At 37.5% G+C, this 22,332-nt stretch overlaps 2 protein-coding genes and 1 pseudogene across 2 annotated transcripts; 2 read left to right on the top strand and 1 right to left on the bottom strand.

The window, feature by feature from the left end:
* Nucleotides 1-9,093, top strand: LOC107696825 (glutamine-rich protein 1-like). The gene is made up of 12 exons (XM_016497328.1): nucleotides 1-200; nucleotides 1,848-2,124; nucleotides 2,214-2,294; nucleotides 3,959-4,096; nucleotides 4,172-4,882; nucleotides 5,759-5,918; nucleotides 6,847-7,001; nucleotides 7,097-7,211; nucleotides 7,360-7,468; nucleotides 7,547-7,698; nucleotides 8,008-8,098; nucleotides 8,217-9,093. Exons 2-12 carry the CDS (start codon nucleotides 1,876-1,878, stop codon nucleotides 8,404-8,406), a joined length of 2,151 nt encoding a protein of 716 aa, XP_016352814.1. The 5' UTR covers nucleotides 1-200; nucleotides 1,848-1,875; the 3' UTR covers nucleotides 8,407-9,093.
* A 379-nt stretch (nucleotides 9,094-9,472) lies between these two features.
* LOC107696826 (RNA pseudouridylate synthase domain-containing protein 4-like) lies at nucleotides 9,473-14,734 on the bottom strand (annotated as a pseudogene).
* A 1,834-nt stretch (nucleotides 14,735-16,568) lies between these two features.
* Nucleotides 16,569-21,694, top strand: LOC107696805 (twinfilin-2-like). Its single transcript, XM_016497309.1, has 10 exons — nucleotides 16,569-16,593; nucleotides 17,416-17,493; nucleotides 18,945-19,123; nucleotides 19,279-19,374; nucleotides 19,886-19,990; nucleotides 20,109-20,123; nucleotides 20,207-20,248; nucleotides 20,346-20,465; nucleotides 21,310-21,460; nucleotides 21,564-21,694. Exons 1-10 carry the CDS (start codon nucleotides 16,569-16,571, stop codon nucleotides 21,692-21,694), a joined length of 942 nt encoding a protein of 313 aa, XP_016352795.1.
* The last annotated feature ends 638 nt before the right edge of the window (nucleotides 21,695-22,332 follow it).

Here is a 22,332-nt window from a genome sequence, read left to right as displayed (position 1 = left end):
TGAATGTGTTTGCGGCAGCAGTGGAGCCGGAAGGGGGAGCTGCGAATCCGTCCCCGCCTTCACGAGCAGGACAGCCCGGGGTCTAGCGCTGTCACAGCAGGCCTACTTCCGTCAGCTCTATCGCAAACATTATTATTAAAAAATAACATTTACAGCCATCCAAGCCGTCCAAGCAGCGCGTTTGTGTATTTTTTAATACGGTAGGACATGTTTGCACCCGGCCGCAGCGGGGTTTAAACCGTTTCATTTATGTGTGTAGCAGAATAAGCACACGACACGACATAAATCGCACTTAAAATTTATCAAATGTGTTTTGAGTGCAAAAATAACGGGAAATAGCCAAGCAAACGGACTTTACATGTGCACGGCCAGCTTTAGTTGAGCTTTAGTGATGTTTTTGTTTTTTTGAACGGCGCGTTTTGGCGGAAATTGCTTTGGCTTTTATTTAAGGTAGCATGGGAAGATTAGCACGCGAGCTCATTTTAGCTAGACGGCTGCGCGCGCGTTGCCACATTTACTGCGGGAATAATGGCTAATATCACATAGCGGCATGCCATAAATGTGTTTAGCATCGTAATTCAGGTCCTTGCACCTTTTTGTGTGGTTTTTGAAGTTTCAGTTGACAAAGGTTAGCGAGTTAGCATTGTTGCTAGCATGTTTTCGAGGCAAAAGCATTGAGTGGTCCAGTGTGTGATTGACCATAAGCAGAGCTAGTTTACAATCATAATTATTGTTTATGTCTGTTAATTAAAAAAGAGTCGTGTTTGATCATTTAGAATGATCTAGAATGATGATGAGGCTTTGTGATTTGAGAACAATCTCAGTGCAACTCATTTATTTTGCTCGAGGGGTCCAAAGTCCAGCAATGGGTAGAGGCTGTTTCTGTCTGAAAATGCTTTATACAGAGAGTTCTTCATCATTACTCAATCACATGACGCACCTTTTGCCTCCAGTTTATACAATGCTATCTAAACTGCACACAGATGCATGCAGATTTCACATATTTATGGTTGGATTGGCTGCTGCTGTACTCTTCTAAAATGTAATCAGATCTGCATTGTGCAGAGATTGTATTGAATGCCTCATATGCCAATGTAGAGCTAGCAGTGATGCAAAATATCTTATTACTCTTTTTCAGGTTCACTGCCCTTGAGTGCGCATAAGCTGTTGGTCATGTTCACGTAAATGGTTGTGAACTGTTAGTCTAGATGAGTCTAATGTGATTTACAGTTTGATTGTACATAGATAATTTATGTAAACAAATTACCTGTCAAAATGTAGTCATTGCGACTATATTATTTCATAGAATAATAGTGAAATATTTGTCTATGGACCCTTTTCACAGACTGTGATGTTACATGTTTCCACAGTTATTAACATTGTAAATCTAGCAGTTTTTTTCTTTCTTTAATGTAATTAAAAAATATATATTTTTAAATGTAATCTACATTTATAAAATTATGCCTTTTGTTGTATTACCTTGGCAGTAAATTACAGAAAACTAGTTAATGCTGCTGTGTGGGTGTTTCTACTGACGGAGTGACATCAAATTTGTCATCTTTTCTCTTCTGACCATCAAAATCAATCTCTCGATATTTTTTTCTCTTTTGTAAAATCATAGAAATGCTATTGCGGATACTTTCTTTTGCTGTTGGAGCAAATGGGAATGCCAAAAATTATATTTGTTGTAGTTTCTGTTCATCAGCTATGATGACTTTTGAGAGCTCCAGAAATGTGAAAAGGGTCCATAAGACTAATTTTAAGCATATACCTTTAGTTTAAAGAGAAACAAATTCAGTTTGTGTCAAATTATGACTGGTAGTGTGTTCATATCATTTGTGATCCAGGCTCCTGTGCTGGGTGGATTGACCTGACATGAATGAGCCCATTGAAGGCGGTGCGATCTCGTTCGACGAGTATGTGCGGCAGAAGGCGCGCACTATACCTCAGCACCGCATGAAAGAGTTTCTGGAGTCGCTGGCCTCTAAAGGCCCGGAGGTGCTGCAGGAGTTCAGTCAGCAGACCAGCGGCACCACCACTACTATGGTGTACCAGCAAGGTGCCAACTGCATCTACACGGACAGCACAGAGGTGGCAGGATCATTGTTGGAGCTGGCATGTCCGGTAGGAAAAGAATCACTTTTCATTGTCGTTTTAGCTATGATTTAAAAAGCAAAAACTAGTTGTCACATTTCTGCTTCAACTCTGTGCAGGTGCAGGTGACGTCTACACAGATCTCCCCCCAGCTGGCTGCAGCTGTGCATCAAGCATCTGAACAACAGATCCAAGTACAGGTTTGACTCTCTTCTTTTTTTTGCGTCTTATCTAAAGGGCAATTATACAACATTTCCCGTGGTTGTTTTGTTAAAGGGGTAGTTTTCACAAAAATGAAAATTGATACATTTATTTCAAACCCGTATGACACAATTTTTTTGTGTTCTGCAGAATTTTTAAATGTTTTTTTTTTTTTTTTTGGTGACCATTGACATCAAATGTATGGACAAAAACACAGAGACATTTCTCAAAATATCTTCTTTTGTGTCTCACTTTGTTTGGAATGACATGACATTTTGCACTGTGGGTTTAAGCATTGCATTTTCTAGGTATTCAAGTTTCCTGCTTTTAAATACTGGGACTAATGAAAAGCTTCAAACTGCCAGGGGCATTTTTTTTCCTCTGGAGGGAGTGTAAATTTAATCTTTCATATTTTGTTACAGTGTAGATCATGAGTTTCAGACATGATGGCTGGTGCTGCCAATCGTGTTGATTATCTAGCGCATTGGTGCCCAAACTCGGTCCTGGAGGGCCGATGTACTGCAGAGTTTAGCTCCAACCTGCCTCAACACACCTGCCTGGAGGTTTCTAGTATGCCTAGTAAGAGCTTGATTAGCTGGTTCAGGTGTGTCTAATTGGTGATGGATCTAAACTCTGCAGGACACTGGCCCTCCAGGACCGAGTTTGGGCACCCCTTATCTAGCCTGTTGGTAGAATGTCTGCTTTGTCTTTGTCTTGTCATTTTAATATCTGTTCATCACAGAAAAATCAGTCACTCTGAAGATATTTCAAAATGTATCTGTCCTGAAACTAGTTTGACATATGATTGCTATGGAGCTGCTTACATTATAAGAATAATATTAGAATTTGTAGGCATCTCGAATGCAGTGTGAACATAGCACTTATCCCAGGAAGACGCTGGCAGCGTTTTGCCATGTCTCTTTTAAGAAGGAAACAAATAACATTTAAAAAGTTTTTTTTTCTTTAAGAAAAAATTTAAGATGTTTTTTTTTTTTTGTGAAGAAATTCATCAAGAATGCGTTAAATTGACCAAAAGTGTCAGTAAAGACATTTATAATGTAAACATTTTCTCTTTTAAATAAATGCTGTTCTTTTGAACTATATTCATTAAAGAATCTTGAGAAAAATGATCACAGTTTCCACAAAAATATTAAGCACAACAACTGTTTTAAAAATTCATGATAAGAAATGTTATTTAAACACTATTGCCCCATTTCACAGACAAGGCTTAAGCCTAGTCCCAGACTAAAATGCATGTCTTAACTGAAAGCAACTTGCACTGACATGTCTTAAAATGTCATTGCCATTGATCTCTATCAAGATGCACGCCAGTAATGTTTTTTTTTCTAAGGCACATTTAAAAAAATACTTAATTGGCCTAATTAACTAAGGCCTAATCCTGGTTTATTCTAAGTCCTGTCTGTGAAGCCAGGCCTAAATCAGCATATCACTTTTTTCCCCCAAAGTTTTTTGTTCATTAAATAAAAATTTTTTTCATTCACATAAAGAACACAGGCATCAACATGCAATTTTTACATATTCATAAATACACTTTTGCAGGAAAATGCTGGCATACTTGGCAAAACATGATTTTAGAGAATTTACCCCAGCCTAGCAGAACATCCTTTTTGCTCTAAATACCTCTCCATCCCCTCACTGGCAGGTGCAGATCCAGGGGGAGCAGGGTCAGACAGTTGGCCAGGTACTTCAGATGGCCTCTCCCACTCAACAGCAGCTACAGGGAGTTACCACTACACAGCTGGTACAACAGGGAGAACTCACAGAGGAACAACAACAACAGGTAATGCACGCCAATATCAGCTTTCCAGCTTATGCATGTTAGATTTATAGTGTAACTTGTGGGTATGTCTCTCAGATCCAAGCCCAGCTGGTTGCAGCAGTTGCCGGAGGTCAGCAGATCCAAATCCAGACTGTGGAGGCTCTGTCCCCTCTTCAGCAGCAGGGCTCCCCCAGGGAGGTGGAGAGACGACCTGGAGCCTCACCCGCTGTCCTCCAGCCCGCAAAGAAACGAAAGGTGGATGTCCCGACAGTTGTGTCCTACTCGCTTCCTCAAGGGCAGCAGCTGGCTACTGTATTGGCCATCCCACAGGGCCAACAGCAGGGCTACTTGTCACTTCGACCAGACCTGCTGACCGTTGATAGCACTCATCTCTACAGCGCCACCGGTACCATCACAGGCCCAGCCGGTGAGACCTGGACCATACCTGTGTACTCAGCCCCACAGCAGCAAGGTGTGGCCCACATCGCCATCCCTCAGGAGGCCTACAGCACCATGCAGGTACAGGCCTCGCCTACCGATAAAGACAAGATGGTAATCAGTGCGTCTCAGGCTGCCGGGGCAGTGGCCGTTCCGATGTGTGGCTCAGGAGTGGCCACTCAGGAGGAAGTTGTACATTCGTTGTTCCCAGCGCAGTTCATGAATGGAAACATTCACATCCCTGTAGCAGTGCAGACTGTAGGGGGCGCTTACTCTGGGACGACACAGGCCCTGCACATATGGGATCCACAGCAACAGCATCAACACGTACAAGATGGAGAGGCTCAGGAACAACATCTCCACCTGCAGGTAAACACATTCTAGAAGGAATCCTGCATGCTTAAAGGGGTGGTTGATCAGCTTTTTTCTTGATTGTGTTTATGGGGTACAGTGTAACATGTGTTCATGCTTTGTTTAAAAAAAAAACAAAAAAACGCATTGTTCACTTATTTTACCTTTATTCTACACCGCTGTTTCCGTTCTCGTCAAAACGGGTTCTATGAAGCCCCTCCCTCAGAATTACGCAATCGGGCTCAGATTGGTTAGCTGGTCCAGTGTGTTGTGATTCGCTAACCCCCTAGTGCACGTTGTCCGGCAACGTCATGCCCCCTTACCATTACAGGTAGTTGCATGTTCCCGGGTACAGGGTTTATGTACACATCGGGGTTAGTGATGTCACAAACCCGGGAAGAAGCTCGTTGTAGTCCCTACCAGCCTTTTTTTGTAGTCCTTAAACAGCGATTTCTTTAAAAGAAAATATCTCCCTTTGCATTGAACTTTGAGTGTCGTTACTTTGCAGATGCTGTTTATGCTCTAACAGTTTATTTAAACATCGTGGTTAGTGATGTCACAAACCCAGAAAGAAGCTCGTTGTAGTCCCTACTAGCCTTTTTTTGTAGTCCTTAAACAGCGATTTCTTTAAAAGAAAATATCTCCCTTTGCATTGAACTTTGAGTGTCGTTACTTTGCAGATGCTGTTTATGCTCTAACAGCAACATTACACACTAACTAAAGTAAAAAAAAGTGAAATCATAATCAACCACCCCTTTAAGTATTTATAGCTCACAGGCTGTCAAGTAATTTTGCATTTCTTCAGTAGGTGATGTGCATTTAATCGTAATGAAAAATGCACATCACTTATGCATATCAATGTAATGTGGCACTGATGGTGTTCTGTGTTTTCAGGCGCAGACTGAGGTGGAACCACAGTTGGAACCTCCTCCAGAGCTGGTCCTCCCCAACACGCTGAAGCCTGAGGAAGGGTTGGAGGTGTGGAGGCTCTGGGTTCAGCGCAAAAATGCTGAGCTGGACAAGAATGAACAAAATAAGCTGGCACCTATTGGACGTGAGTTAATTTTTTTAATTTTTACCTCTGTCTTTATACTGCCACTGAATCTAGGATTGTTACTATATTAGAATTTTTGTAGGCGATAGCAATATGAGTGAAATTTTATGATTCTTGATTTCAGATTCAATACAACAGCCAAAACTAATCAACTAAATAAAAAAAGAGAAGGAAAAACTAATAGCTTTGGTACACATGCAGTAATTTAATGTGTTAAATATTGATAAACAAAGTAATTGCCTTCATGCATTTCTCAATCATGTGTGCATTTACACATGTAAGCATTCAAAAGCAGGTACTCATCAGCACTTGGGTACGGAATTGAGTCAGTAGCTGGTACTGTTATATTTATTTGTCAGTTTTAGTATCAAAGTGATACTCAGGTATCTCTATCAATAGTTCAATCATAGTTATTTAAAAAATATATATATTTAATATAGAAAAAAATTAGACGTTGTTTGCTACACATAATAATGAATGATGCAGTTCTTTTCATAAATTCATTCATTTTGTAGTCAGTTCTTTTAATGAAATAAACAATCAAGAATAAATAATATTAAAACAAATTAAAGGTTATTTTAAGTTGTAATAATATTTCTCAATATTGCTGTTTTTACTGTATTTTTGATCAAATAAATGCAACCTTTGGGGAGCAAAGGAGACTTCTTTCAGAAACATCAAAAAATAAAAATTACTGCCCCCAAACATTTGAACAGTAGTGTACACACACACACACACACACGTATATATATATATAGTTTTTTTTTTTTTTTCAAAATTGCTTACATTTATTCTGTTTTATTTAAGTCTTAAAAGGTTTTAAATTTCATTCCCTAACCATGTAGAATCCATGGTCAAAACTGTGAACTGTTTTTGTTAAGCATCTAGTGATGATTATTGGCAGCAAAATGAAAGTCTGTCTCTGCAGGTCGACAGCCGCTGCGCTTCCAGGATGATCTTGTGTCAAGTTCAGTGGGCGAGCTGAACTTGGCTCTGTCTCTGATGACCCAAGAGGCTCGTGGGCTGGAGGAGGAGCCATTTGAACCCGATTCACTATACTATGTATTTTTATGTATACAGAAAGTATGTCCTATTTCTTCATATTTTTGTTTCTGCTGATTATGCTGGATCATTAGTTTGCATAAGCTGATTTCCTTCTCTTTTTTCATTTTGTGTAGTACATGTTTGAGAACGGCAGAGTAGACGACATCTTCTCTGATCAGTACTACAGCCGGTTCTGTCAGTGTTTACACAAAATTCTTGAAGAGTGGAGGCCCAGTGTTCACCCTCTTGGTAAGTTTGTCTGTGTTTTTAAATGATCTGCTTTTGAGTTTTGTGAAGTTTGTTAATTGTCTTTGTATTTGCCAGGCTACATCATCCCAAGTCATGTGACAGAGGAGATGCTGTGGGAGTGTAAGCAAATTGTCTTTGTATTTGCCAGGCTACATCATCCCAAGTCATGTGACAGAGGAGAGGCTGTGGGAGTGTAAGCAGCTGGGAGCTCATTCTCCATCCACTCTCCTTACTACACTGATGTACTTCAACACCAAGTGAGACTCCTTCTCTTCTCAGTTCTTTAAGGATGATGGCAAAGAGTGCTCAGGGGTTATAATGTTGTCTCTGCACAGGTACTTTCACTTGACCACAGTGGAGCAGCATATGAAAGTGGCCTTTTCCAAAGTGCTCAGACACACCAAGAAGAACCCCATCAACCCTAAAGACAAGAGCACCAGCATCCGCTACCTGAAAGGAGTTGGGCCACACCATGTTGGACAGAAAGGTTAGGAGGCAGCCACAAAATAAGGCTGCATGTGGTCACGTTACAAGACAAATATAAACTTTATCCTTATGTATTGTGTACACTACTTTTCAAAAGTTTGGGCTCAGTAAGATTTTTTTTTTTTTTTATGTTTTGAAAATTGTTTTTGAAAGAAATCTCTTGCACACCGATGCTCTCCAAGGCTGTGATGCTCTCCAATTGTGATTTTGCCATAAACAAATGAATGGGAGTTATAGAAAGTCACGTAAAAGTCATAAATTCATTGGTCAAAAACTGAGAAGTCATAAATGACATCTATTATTGTTGTAGTGACAGATGACATGTACGCAGAACAGGCTGAGGACCCAGAGAACCCGCTGCGTTGTCCTATCAAGCTCTATGACTTTTACCTCTTCAAATGGTAAGCCACTGATTTTATCATAGGCTATTGCAATAGCTGGCGCCATTTAAAAAAAATGTATTATACATTTAAATTATTCCTTTTGTCTTTTCCTCATTTTTCTTTCGTCTGTCCTCAGCCCTCAGACTGCCAAGGGTCGTAATGACACGTATTACCTGACACCAGAGCCTGTTGTGGCACCAAACAGCCCTATTTGGTACTCCACTCAGCCAATCACGAGCGAGCAACTGGAGCACATGCTAACACGCATCATGATGGTGCGGGAAATCCAGGAGATTATCTCAATCACGCAGGCCAATGTACACTGAGAGAAGACAAGGGCAAGCAAAAGAAAGCAAGATGGAATAAGAGAGAGTGGCTTTCTCCAGCGGTCCATCATGCCATCATCCTCTCCTTTCTCAAAGAGACTGAATCAAATTGCCTCTGCAGTCTCATTCTATTTCATCCATGATTAAAAGGAGAGTGAAGAGGTTCAAGAGGGGTTTTCAGTGAACTGGACATGTATAAAAGCCTTTTTTTGTTTTAGATACAGGAACTATTTCTGTTTCTTCCTCTAATGACCATTGAGACGTATTTGCCCAGATCCCTTGATGTGTGCATTTTCTCTTTCTGCCATGTATGTTACGCTCCATCCTTCTTCCCACTGTCCCCTCTCTATTTTCTTTAAGTAAGTGCTGAACTGTAAGGATCTGGTGGTTTTTAAGACTGCATACTAAACTTAAGTGATTATTGGCAGTGGACTGGAACACCATGTGATGGTGTAAACACATTTGAAAACATGGATTCATCCATCTCTAACACCTAACACAACCCCCGCTCACCCCCAGTGCTGGAGAATTGAAGCCCGTTTTCAAACATGCCTTTTTGTACAGTGAATTACCTGTATGTGTCGTCTTTGACCCTTTCTGCAGTCTCTGGGCAGTTTTGTCACACAGACACACACGGGCCTCATGACACAGAAACAGAATAAATTTCTATGTAAGTAGCTCACAAAACTATTATTACTTGCATTATTGAATTGAGAATTTTCATCTTCTTTAAAATACTAATATGAATATATATATTTTTTTGAAATAATACAACTCTAAACAAATCTTTTTTTTTTTTTTTTTTTAAAGTGGTTCTAAACCAGGGGGCTTCAGCAAACCTCCAAGTGAAAAATTTAAAATGACAAAAGCATTAAATAACTAAAACTATAGATTAATATACTTCTTATTTTAATTAGTCCCCTCAACGAGTTTTTTTCTTATTCTTTGAAGAAACCAGATTCCTACTGTCTTGAAAACCCTGGATATATGAAGAAGCATAATTGTTAAAGTGTTATTTCTAGACCTTAAAAAGTCAATTTAATAACATTTTATAACTCCATGGACTTTTTATTCATTTCAACTCACATTTCATGATGTGAAACCACACATCATACACAATACAGGTGGGTCAAAGATGTAATTTTTCTCCATAAAAAATTGTCAATGGTCTTTTATTACAAAATCTGGACAGAAAACCTTCAGAATACAGAACAATGAAATGTCTGGTATGTGCATCCGGTTTTCCCACAGTCAAGTTAAAATCCAGTCCTTGTCATCCACTCAATAGAAACGTAATACTTTCTCAAAAGGAGTTACTAGCTGTAATCCATTTCATTCTTTTCCTGGTAGTGGGATCTGTAGTCTCTTCAAGGTGTTGGTGAAGTATTTAGGAAGGGGACAGGACACCGTAATGTCACTGTGACCTTTGACCCCTGGCAGGATGATCCTTCGGGAGTGCAGGTGAAGAGGAAGGTATCGTGTTTTACTCTGCACCAGGCCCAGCTGACAGCTTCTGTAATCGAAATGTGAGACCCACATGTGGTCAGTCTTCAAACGTGACAATGAGTCATGTCTCAAGAAAACACTACACCGCCTCTTGATTATTCATTATTAACACAACACTTACTATGTTCATAGACTAAATAAATGCTCTAGTAAAACTGGACCTAGACTGGACTAGGTTGTGTATCTCAAATCAGGATTAAAAATCTAAATCTGGGGTTAAGCAAGTGTTCATCAAAAATATTTTTAATCTGGAAATACAGTATTGTTTTAAAGTTTGGGGCTAGCAAGATTTTTTTTTTTTGGAAGAAATACATTCAATTGATCAAAAGTAATAATAATTAATAATAATAAAATTTACGCATTTAGCAGATGCTTTTATCCAAAGCGACTTACAGTGCATTCAGGCTATACATTTTTTATCTTTTTATACATTTTGTATGTGTGTTCCCTGGGAATTGAACCCACGACCTTTTGCGCTGCTAACGCAATGCTCTACCACTGAGCCACAGGAACATTAAAAAAAAGTAACAGTAAAGTGAATTTCTAATTCAAATAAATTCTGTTCTTTTGAACGTTCTATTCATCTAAGAAAAAAACGATTAAGGTTTCAACAAAAATATTAAGCAGCACAACTGTTTTCAGCATTGCTAATACTAAGAAATGTTTCTTGAGCAGCAAATTAGCATATTAGAATGATTTCTGAAGAATCATGTGACAATGAAGACCGGAGTAATGGCTGCTGAAAATTCAGTTTTGCATCACAGGAATACAATACATTTTAGAATATATTAAAACAGAAAACTGTTATTTTAAAGTGTAGTAATATTTCACAATATTCGTGTTTTTATTGTATTCTTGATCAAATAACGCAGCCTTGGTGAGCATTAGAGACTTCTTTCAAAAACATAAATCTTACTGACCCCAAACTTTTGAACAGTAGTGTAGGTTCATATTTCAAGGAACCAATGCTACAACACTTATATTTATCATACCTGTGGTGCTAATTTGTTCCAGTGAGCATATTTGTGGTCTCCAAGAATAGTGCAGGTCAAAGCAAGAGCCATGTGCACTCGAAGTTGGTTTTTCACGCCTAAAACACACACAGTTCCTGGTCATCATATGCTTAAGTGTCTTCTTTTACATTAATAAAAATATAATGTTACATTATATATAGGTAAATCTAGTAACATTTATAATAATCAGAAATACAGGGCACAGTTAGGAGTCGGGTATGGTTTTCACATGTCACGGTCAGTCAATACCTGTGACAGGCTGCAGTTCCACCAAGCTGCAGCCACTGGTGCTGTCCAGAACCCGATACTGCGTGACTGCACTCTGTGCCTGCCAATGAGATCTCACCCTGGTCACTCCATCTCCCTCCTCACTCACTTTGAACAATGGGCTCAGACCCATCTGTGCAGAATAAACATACATACTTTATTTAAATTCTAGTAAAGTAAGAAAACTGGAGATGATCCTGTTCTAAAAGTCAGCATGAAATGGAAAATCTATTTTCTAAATTAATCATATTTATCTCACTGTGAACAATTCATGCTTACCAATGGATCCTCTGCAGTGAATGGGTGCCATCAGCATGAGAGTCCAAGCAGCTGATAAAAACACCACAGTAATCCACACGACTCCAATCCATCAATTAACATTATGTAAAGTCAAAAGCTGCGTGTTTGTAAGGTGTTTGCCTCTGGTCAAACTACCAGTCTATAATCCATAATCTTCTTTGTTTAGAACCATTTTGGACTGTTTTAATTTGTAAACAGTGTTTGATCGGTGCATATTTCTCTCCTAAATCAGACGAGACACTTTTTTCACCGCAGAGAGCAACATAATGGATGGAGGACTTGTTTGAAGTTTAAAGCATCTTAATGATAGATTTGTTTCTTACAAACATGCAGCTTTTCACTTCACAAGACATTAATTGATGGACTGGAGATGTTTGGATTATTTATGGATTATTGTGATGTTTTCAAGGTTTACTCCACCCCAAAATGAAAATTGTCATTAATCACTTACCCCCATGTCATTCCAAACCCGTAAAAGCTTCGTTCGTCTTCGGAACACAATTTAAGATATTTTGGATGAAAACCAGGAGGCTTGTGACTGTCCGATTGACTGCCAAGTAAATAACACTGTCAAGGTCCAGAAAAGTATGAAAGACATCGTCAGAATAGTCCATCTGCCATCAGTGGTTCAACCGTAATGTTATGAAGCGACGAGAATACTTTTAGTACGTGAAGAAAACAAAAATGACTTTATTCAACAATTCGTCTCCTCTGTCTCTCCGCATCACCGTAGCGCCATTTTGGAGAATATCCACTGAACGCAAGCAGCGTACGCTCTTCTGTGTCAGCCGCGCTGCACGGATACGCTGTTTTCGTTCAAATCAAAGCATAAATACATGTAGAAAACGTATCCTTGTGTCACGGCTGACACAGAAGAGCGTACACTGCTTGCGTTCAGCGCATATTCTCCAAAATGGCGCTACGGTGATGCGGAGAGATCTCCTCTGTGTCTCTTTGTGTCTCTCCTCTGTGTCGAATTGTTGAATAAAGTCGTTATTTTTGTTTTCTTCACGTACTAAAAGTATTCTCATCGCTTCATAGCGTTACGGTTGAACCACTGGTGGCAGATGGACTATTCTGACGATGTCTTTCATACTTTTCTGGGCCTTGACAGTGTAATTTACATGGCAGTCAATGGGACACTCACAAGCCTCCCCGTTTTCGTTTTCATCCAAAATATCTTAAATTGTGTTCCGAAGACGAGCGAAGCTTTTACGGGTTTGGAACGACATGGGGGTAAGTGATTAATGACAAAATTTTCATTTTGGGGTGGAGTAACCCTTTCATCAGCTGTTTGAACTCGCATTCTGACGGCACCCATTCAACTACAGAGGATCCACCGGTTAGAAAGTGATGTAATACAAAATTTCTCCAAATCTGTTCTGATGAAAAGAAATTTGAATAAAAATATATTTTTTAATAAAAACTGTCTTTTCATACGGTCTTTAAAAACAGGTTAGATTAAGAGATTGTTTTTATATATACAATGTTATATTACTTTAAAGTGCGGCTGAGGTCCCGTGACTTCCTTTTCTATAATGGGAATGTCAATCACTCCTTCAGATGGAACAGGCACCCCTACAGTGACTGCCCGAGCAAAACAAATTGGATTATGTTTGAGGTATGCTGGTACAAGAGAATCAGTTATCAATAAGCAAAAGCTAATGAGATGTCACAAAGGTTTACTATCAAATTACCCTTTCAAAAACCAACTGCATCCAATTAAAGAGAAGCAAAAAATACAGGTTTTGAAATTCAACTTACAAGTATTTCCTTTCCACATTGTGTGATCTGATGAGGGTTTGGACATGTTCAGCAGCTTCCTCTGTTTTAGCCAGGATCAAAACACCAGTGTTTTCTTTTTCCAGACTATGGCAAAGGTGCAGCTGTGATCCTGCCTGCATGCCATCAGTTATCTTTGCTAGCAAAGGCAGACATTCTACAATGCTGTTTCTGATGCCATCTACATCTATGAGAACGGAGCAAGGAAATTAAAGAGTATGTTACTATATTATCCAATGACCTGTCTTCTGTAATCATGTAAGACTCATATTATTAGGTATGTACTTATACGGACTTTCTTTAACCCACTGGTGGTCTTTTTAGACTGAAACATTTTACATTTTGAATTTTTTTCTAACATATTTTACTTAATCGGAATATTATGAAACTTTTGTGGTACTTGCTATATAACACAAACAAAAAAAATCATGAACATGATTAGAAAAGGCCAAATGGGCTTAAAAAAGTGACGCTTGTAATCTTCGCCGTAAAAAAATATTGTGATAATAAATTAATGGGATATACAAAAAATATAGAGCAGTTTTTTGGGGCACAATCTACAGTATATAAATCAGCCATAATGAAGAGACGTATTTGATAATGTCTAAATATACGTTCAAATGCAAAACATAGTAATAGTAAGTAGTTACATTTGAAATTACTTACTGTATTAATTAAAAATAATAAAAACTTTTTTTGAATATTTTATACAGAAATAAATGGTGCATCATTTGAAGGTGAATATTGGCTATTACCATGAAATCCCTCCAAAATACAAAACATTAAAGAATAAATATTACTTTAATAAAATATAATACATTTAATCAAAAAATTAGAAGGTTAAATGAGATGTCATATACTCACTATGCAGAGGCACACCATATGGTTTATTTATGGCGATTATGTTTTTGTCTTGATAAAGGATGCCCCTGAAAAGAGCTTTTGCGAGCACACTGGTGTGAACAGACTGTAGCTGCTGAGTGAACTGTTTTGAGTTCATTTACTCTGTTTTGTAGAGGTGACACCGGAACCTTTGGAGAGAAACGAAAAAAGACGGAACCTAAATGGTTGCACATAAAGACACGTTAGTCAAAACGGACTACACATGCATAAACAAACGTAGCCAACCTCTTTTTTGTCATTTGCTCGTTTTTCCTTTTCACTCCGGAGTCTGTTCGCGATATCTGCTGCTTTCAGTCCTGTTTTCCCGTTAGAAGCGACGGCCTCGGTCTGTGAAGCTGTGGCATACGCTCTCACGAGCATCATGTCACCTCACCTGCATGGCGCATTTTCACAGATGAATAGTTCAAAAGTAACTCCCTTTCCCCAAACCTGAGCCCCGAGATCTTACATTACTCACTGGCGTATGTCCGATTAAAATGCGAGAATCACAGCTAAAGCTGAGTAATCAAGGAGACACTAAAAAGATGATCGTGAATGAACAACAGCTCAAAATAAAAGTCATTGGTCAGCGTGATCAACTGTTGCATTCAGCCAAATAAGCTAAATAGATTCGTTCGGGAATCTAATTACTGGTCACGCTGTACGTTTTTAATGCATTAATTTATTAGTTTTCAATGCATGAATCATCCCTCAGATCAGTTTGTAATAATAATAATACTAATACTAATAATAATAATGTAGAATAAACCCAAGTTCTAAAATGTTATTTAGAATATGACAGCTTGGTCATAAATAAATTTGATATAGCTACCTCAACAAGTATTTTGGACGCTTAAGTCACACTTAAAATGTATGGCTTTCATTGAGATAAGATGCGATCTGCAAACAAATGTTGCCATTTGAGCAATTTCTTTTCACCAAAAAAGGTCATTTTAGTGGATGTATGACTGACATTAGTGCAATTCAAAATAAAAGGCATAGTGATATTACATAAATATATATTAAATATATTACATAAAAGCAAAACAAACAAAAACATGGTTACATATTTCATTCACAAAATGTTTTGACTCACCAAAATCGACTCAAAAGAGTAATTTGTTAGAAGATCGGACTACTGGTCATGGTGTTCTGATTCACAAAAAAAGAACCATCTAATGAGAGTCATAAAAACGTGGAACCGGTTCTAAATAAGCTCTCACCTCTAGCAAAGACTTTAGATATGAATTCGACTACTGTCAGTTAATGGTTTATGAACAGGGTTGCAGCTATATACAAAATGTAGCCTATTATTCATGCTTTTTAAAGGGGTCTGAGGTGAAAAACAAGGCATATTTCTCCTAAATATTGTCTAGCAATGCATACGGACAAGTCTATAGTACTATATGTTAAAATATGCTAAAACTGTGGTGCCAAGAAGAAAGAGAAGCTTTGTGTGCAGAGCATGTGTGTATCATTGAAGGGAGGGCTGCGCGTGAATAATGAATAATGGCTGAGTTTGTGCTCACAGCTGAGTGAATTAAACATGAAGCCAGCACTAGAAAACTCACAGGTATGTTCTCTCTCTTTCTGTCTTTATACAAATGCATAATATCAGATTTAAAACGTTTTGTCTTTTATATGCTCTGGTGAAATAAAAATAAATAAATCCTGAAACACTTTTTAGAAACACAATGAAAACCCTTTTCCTTTAATCAAATCTCATAAACCTCATGCAAAATCTCAAAGAGTGGTCAAGAGAAAAAGTTTACGGTCTGAAATGGCTTTTCGATAGCTGGTTAGGTTGTCTAAATGAACCAACCGCCTGTCTTGCTGGTTGGGGGTCAGCAGCCGCCTGCATGGTATCTCGTGACAGCCTGGTGGAATTTGAGCTCCCACAGGCCTCCAGTTTATATGCTATCAGGTCCTCGATGTTTGTGAGTGATAATGTGCCATTTCTTTTCACAAATGGACCGTGGCATAACTGTTTGTAGAAGAGCGGAGACAGACAGATAATGTCCAGAGTCCAGACTCTCATTTTCAGTAGGGCACTTACTTTTATTTTACACCAGAGCATCATCATGAAGCTCATCACAGTGATCAGATGTTGTCATCCACGTTATACCACATAAGGGCCACCAGTGATGGGTGAATAATACTAGATAGGTGGTGTGCTGGAACCCATCCCTTGACAGGTGTAATATTAGGCTACACATCTTCCTCGGTTCCGCAGATCGAGTTTCAAACAGGATTCCCCAGGTAAGATGCTTAAGGGGCGTTGATGTCATTGTACGGAAGTGAGTTGGACCACACTGCTGGGCACAGATAGCAGTGCCACTGAAGACAATAGGAGGACAACGTGGGAGTTTCGACAGGAATTCGGACTGAGCTGGAGCATCAACGGGACTTGGGATGTCGCACCAGACTGGTATCCATGGTAAGCAAAATGAGAAATTTATTTCAGTACACTGCAGCCCATATGGATTTAAAATTTAGAGTAAAACATTTTACATTTTTATCTTTATCTTCTCCTTTTAGTGAAATGCATTTTGAGTTAGAAGTGTAATATAAAGTATGAAGATATGCAACAAAGTTAAAATGAGGGACATTTGGAATAATACATGTAAAAAAAAAAAGAAAGAAAAAAAGTACCAAAATCTTGCATTAACTTTTTTCAGATTTCCATGGAGTCTATGTGCAAATGTGTACATCTAAAGGCAAAGGAAATTATCAGTTAAAAAAAGAAAACTTCACTATTAAAAATGTTTTGAGTAGGAATATTGATAGTTCTGCTTAATTCTGGGTTTTAGCAAACTAACTTCTACAGTTCTACAGTATATATAATGACATATATAGATAGGTTTAAAATAGAGAGATAATATTAGGCTGTGTTTTATGTGAATGATGATGGGAGGTAATTTAAGCTTACGGGCGGAAGCGCCGCTCCTCATCCATCTCACCTGCACCTACATCATTTATGAGTCCTGGTGCCCCGTTACCATGGTGAGGCCAAGAATGAGGCACAGGCCGCACAGTGTGGAAGCAGTGTAAAATTTCCTTTGTTTCAGTCAATTGTCTTGGTCTTAAAAAATAAGTGATCTAATGTAAGAATGTATATTATGAAATACTATGCAATGGGGTGATCTCTCCATTCTTATGATGATTAAAGGTTTGTGGCATAAAATAATTTTTGGGTTTACTCACTGTATCCTGTCTCTGTTGTATCATCATATGTTGTATACTTCACTGCTGAAACCAGCAACTCCAGACTTAAGAGAGTTCCTCGTGAAGGCGAGAAGGGGAGCTGTCAGAGGGGTGAAGGTTGTTATAAGGAGCGGTGAGTAGGAGCATTTGTTTGTGAGGCCGTCTGTGTATGTAGTTTAATATTAGTATTTCAATACCCACAGGACGGTTTTGTTTGAGTATAAAGATTGATGGTGCTTTTGATTAGTTTACTGCTATTTACACTTTTTGTTTCATGAATCAGGCCTCACATCAATGTGTAATAACAAAACAAAAAACAAAAATCAAAGAGTAATGCAACTTCTAAAATATTACTTAGAAGATCACAAGTGGCCATATCATTTAGAAAAGTATGTGGACACTTAAGCCATACTTAAATATTATGCTAGACATTTGATTTACATTTCTGAGTCATTTTTGTTATTTATTTTAAGGTCATTTTAGTGGATTTATGAAGTTTGCACCCTTTTTAAAAAAGAAAAAGTGCAATTGATTATATTGAATGTAAACTTGTAGTGTATTTCAAATTTAAAAGCATGTTTTTTAAAAATGTACTTGTAGATAATATAATATTAATGAAATAAAAGGCAACTTAAGTGTACTTAAAAAGAGTACACTTTCATGATTGTTTCTTGACACTCTTAAGTACACCTTTAAAAAGTGCACTTTGCAATAATGTCAAATTGAAAGTACATTTTAAATCATGCTTTAATAATCATTTGTCGTGCTTTAAATAAGTACCCTTATTTTGATGTGTTGACTAATATACATAAGCACATGTAAAATAAGCCAGTTGATTAAAATTGTAACTATAGTGTGCTATTCGAAATTACATTTTAAAGTGAATATATTTTAAATGAACTAAATTGCACCTTCATCAGACATAAAAGTAATTATGAAATTACATAAAAAAATGTATTTAGTCTTACTAAAAAAAAAAACACTCTAAAGTTCAGCTAATTGCATTTAATATAAATGTAAATTATAATATGTTTTCATAATCGCAATTAACATGCAATTAAGTGTCCAGAAACAATACATTCAGATCACACTGAAGAGTATTATTTCTGTAATAAGTAATCGTTTTTTAAGTATATTTAAGTGTAGCCTACTTCTTTTTCACAGGGGTACCACTTGAGTTTACACTGATGTTCATAGATTTGTCATTAAAACCTTACAAACGTTTATTTTTGGTAGATGTTTTGCTTCAAAAGTGTGCTTTTGTTATCTTTCAGGTAAAATAAATGGCACTTGGTTTGATGTTTTGCGATATAATGCAAAGACTGCGTTCATTTTTAAGTGTAAAATCTTATGCCTTAACAAATATATTTTAGTCACTTGTTGACCCTAAAGAATGTTAAGTAAATGTGAAGATAAATTGGACTGTGGAATGTTATCCATGCAGTATATGATAACAGCTTCATGGCACCGTGCTGTTTTTGGACTCAGAGTGATAGTCAGTGCATTTATCTGGGGCTACTGCAAGTAGTCAGGGTGTGTGTTATAAGGTGTGTATGTGTGTGTATCTGTCTGTGTGTGTTTCAGAGCAGCTGGTGTTGGGAGCGTACAGAGAGGTGTCTCAGAGCTGGGATCAGGACTATGATGCATATGTCCTGCCCATGCTGGACGGTCTAGAACCCTGTTATATCCTTTACCGCCTCGATTCACAGAACCAACTGGGATATGAGTGGCTGTTTATCTCCTGGTCACCAGACCAGTCACCAGTAAGTAGGAAACACATGATAAAGTGAAATGTGTACGCTCAGTACAAACTCTCACTCTCATACTCTATAAATAATGTTGCCTTTAGCCCCTTGGGTTTAAACTACTGTGAATTGCCCTTCTGAGTGACAATACCCATTCATTCTGCACTTCACAGGTGAGGTTAAAGATGGTGTACGCTGCTACCCGAGCCACACTGAAGAAAGAGTTCGGAGGAAGTCACCTCAAAGATGAACTGTTTGGAACAATCCAAGTGTGTAGACAGGGGTTAATTTGAACATGAGCTTTGAGTTTAAAATTATTTTATAATTTTACCTGTATATTATCAATAAGCTTTGCCAATATATATATAGTTCAGATGCAAAAGCCTGTAAGTGCCATCTAAAATTTTCTTCTAAAATGAGCATTTTTGTCAGGCTCCTATATTTATGTTAAGTTATTTCACTTTAATTGCATAGAAAATGACCTATTCATTGCCATTAGAGTAAAATTACTGAGCCTAAACAGGAGTCTGATAAAAATGCTCATTTTTAGATGAAAACTTCAGATGGAACTTGCATCTGAACTCTTCATATAGAGTGTAACTTTATTTAGTGAAAACTGTTTTTCCACTTCTGTGAATTTTTTATTTTATTTTTATTTTATTTACTATGCTTCCTGTTCTTTTGTTCCTTGCACTCACCTTTGCTCAGGTTTCTTCAGGTCACATGTTTAGAGGTGTGATGATGTGTCATCTAAGCACTATTTACTATTATGACCTGCAGGAAGACGTCTGTTTCCAAGGTTATCTACGTCACCTGTCTTCCTCTTCCACCCCGGCCCCTCTCACTACTGCTGAGCAACAGCTCCATCAGATTAAAATAACAGAGGTGAGGAAGGTCAAAAATGTGTAAATACCTTCATACCAAAATCGAGTATCTGACAGCTTGTCTGCCTGCATATTAATATCTAATAAACAAATGCATTTCTTAATAATGCACCTGACAGGACAAAGTGGCACGGGTGAGTGTCCTGTGATTGATTTTGTTTTCAAGTACATAAATATTAAAGGGATTTTCACAAAACTTTTGTACTTTTCTATTCAGGATGAGCGAAGACGGATTGCCACTGTAAGTGGACAAGCAAAGGTAGCTTCTGTTCTCTATTCGCTAAATTATTAGAAGTGTTAATGTTACAAATGAACATATAATCTTTGTGTGTATATTATATGTGTTTCTGATATAGACAGAGATCAGCGTGGAGAGTAAAAATCCAACTTTGCAGGGTTTGGCGTTCCCATTGCAAGAAGAGGCTAAACATGCTTTACAGCAACTTAAACACAAACGCATCGACTACATTCAACTAGTAAGTTCCACATACATATGCATACACACACACACACAAAAAAAAAATTATCAGACTTTTATATTTTTAACTGTACAGGTTACACTCAATAAGCACATTTAGTATCAATTTGCTTCATTATATACATGCAAAAATGCTTTTGGTAATACTAAATATCCTGGCTTTTTTGCATGATGTTTAAAACCGGATTCTCTGAATAATATTACATATCAAAATAAATTAAGCTACAACACACACATAAATTCAAAATAAACGTGCATTAGTGTTTGGGGGTAAATAGAGGTCTTTTGAGTTCACTAAGAAGTTACAGTAAAACAGTAATCTTGTGAAATATTATTACAATTTAAAATAACTTTTCTATTCAATATACTGTAAATTGTAATTTATTCCTGTGATGGCAAAGCTGAATTTTCAGCAATCATTACTCCAGTCTTCAGTGTCACATGATTCTTCAGAAATCATTCTAATATGCTGATTTGCAGCTCAAATATTTCTTCCTATTACACATTTTGAAAAAAGTTGTGCTGCTTAATATTTTTGGAAACCGTAATATATTGTTTTCAGGATTCTTTGATAAATATAAAGTTCACGAGAACAGCATTTATGTGAAGCATAAATGTTCTGCAACATTATAAATGTCTTTACTGTCACTTTTGATCACGGTAATGCATAATTGCTGAATAAAAGTATTAATTTCTTTTTTAAAAATTTAACTGACCCCAAACCTTTGAATAAAAGTGTACATTTTTACATTATCACATAGAATATTACGCCTGCCCTGTTGCACTCCATATCATCTCCATTAGCCCAATAACAAAGCACTTTTTACTTTATCATCTTTAAGAGGCTGGACACCGAGCGAGAGACAATTGAGCTGGTCCAAACTAGTCCTACAGAGACCAAAGAGCTGCCAAGCAGAATCCCAACTGATGCCCCACGATACCACTTTTTCCTGTACAAACACGCCCATCAAGGACAGGCACTGGAAGCTGTAGGTTAGTGTCAAGATTTTCTGCCAGTATCACAATATGCCAACTTAATGGTGTTTTTTCTTCAGATCTAATGTTTTTCATGTTTGCGTTTGAATATGTGGACCAGTTTTCATCTACTCCATGCCTGGGTATAGTTGTAGCATCAAAGAAAGGATGCTGTACTCCAGCTGTAAGAATCGACTGCTGGATGAGGTAGAGAGAGACTATCACATAGAGATCGCCAAAAAGGTACACTAACAGCAACAGTTGGTCCTAATACTGTACAGTATGTTTTTCAAGATAGCTGTTGAACATCTAAGCTTTGACCTGAGTAGAAGAGTACAAGGATGTCAAGTACTTGAGTACATTAAAATAGATTATTTTATTTTAAATACATTTCTGTGGAAAAATCATATTTTACACCTTACAAATTCATTTAGACCTCCAAAATACCTTGAACTTAACTTTTATAAAGAAATTGTAATTGACCACAAAACTGTGGTTATTCATTCTTGACTCAGGTGTGAACATGGATAATCTATCTTTAAACACCTATATTAGGTCGACGTCAAATAACAATAAAATGAGCTGTGGCTACTTTAATATATTTTAAAATGTAATTTATTTCTGTGATGGCAAAGCTGAATTGATGTCACATGCCACATGATCCTTCAGAAATGATCTGGTGCTCAAGAAACATTTTTTTCTTATTTTCAATGACTTCACAACAGTTGTGCTGCTTAATCTTTTTGTGGAAACTGAGATACGTTTTCCAGAAATTTTGAAAGAACAGCATTTATTTAAAATATAAATCTTTTGTAACATTACAATTGTCTTTACTGTCACTTTCAATCAATTTAATGCATCCTTGCTGGAAAAAAAAATAAAATTATTTT

This window comes from Sinocyclocheilus anshuiensis, unplaced genomic scaffold (genome assembly GCF_001515605.1).
Source record: "Sinocyclocheilus anshuiensis isolate Anshui unplaced genomic scaffold, SAMN03320099.WGS_v1.1 scaffold710, whole genome shotgun sequence".
NCBI lineage: Eukaryota > Metazoa > Chordata > Actinopteri > Cypriniformes > Cyprinidae > Sinocyclocheilus > Sinocyclocheilus anshuiensis.
The sequence above is the reverse complement of the archived record's forward strand: the minus strand, read 5'-3'. Positions and strand labels throughout refer to the sequence as shown.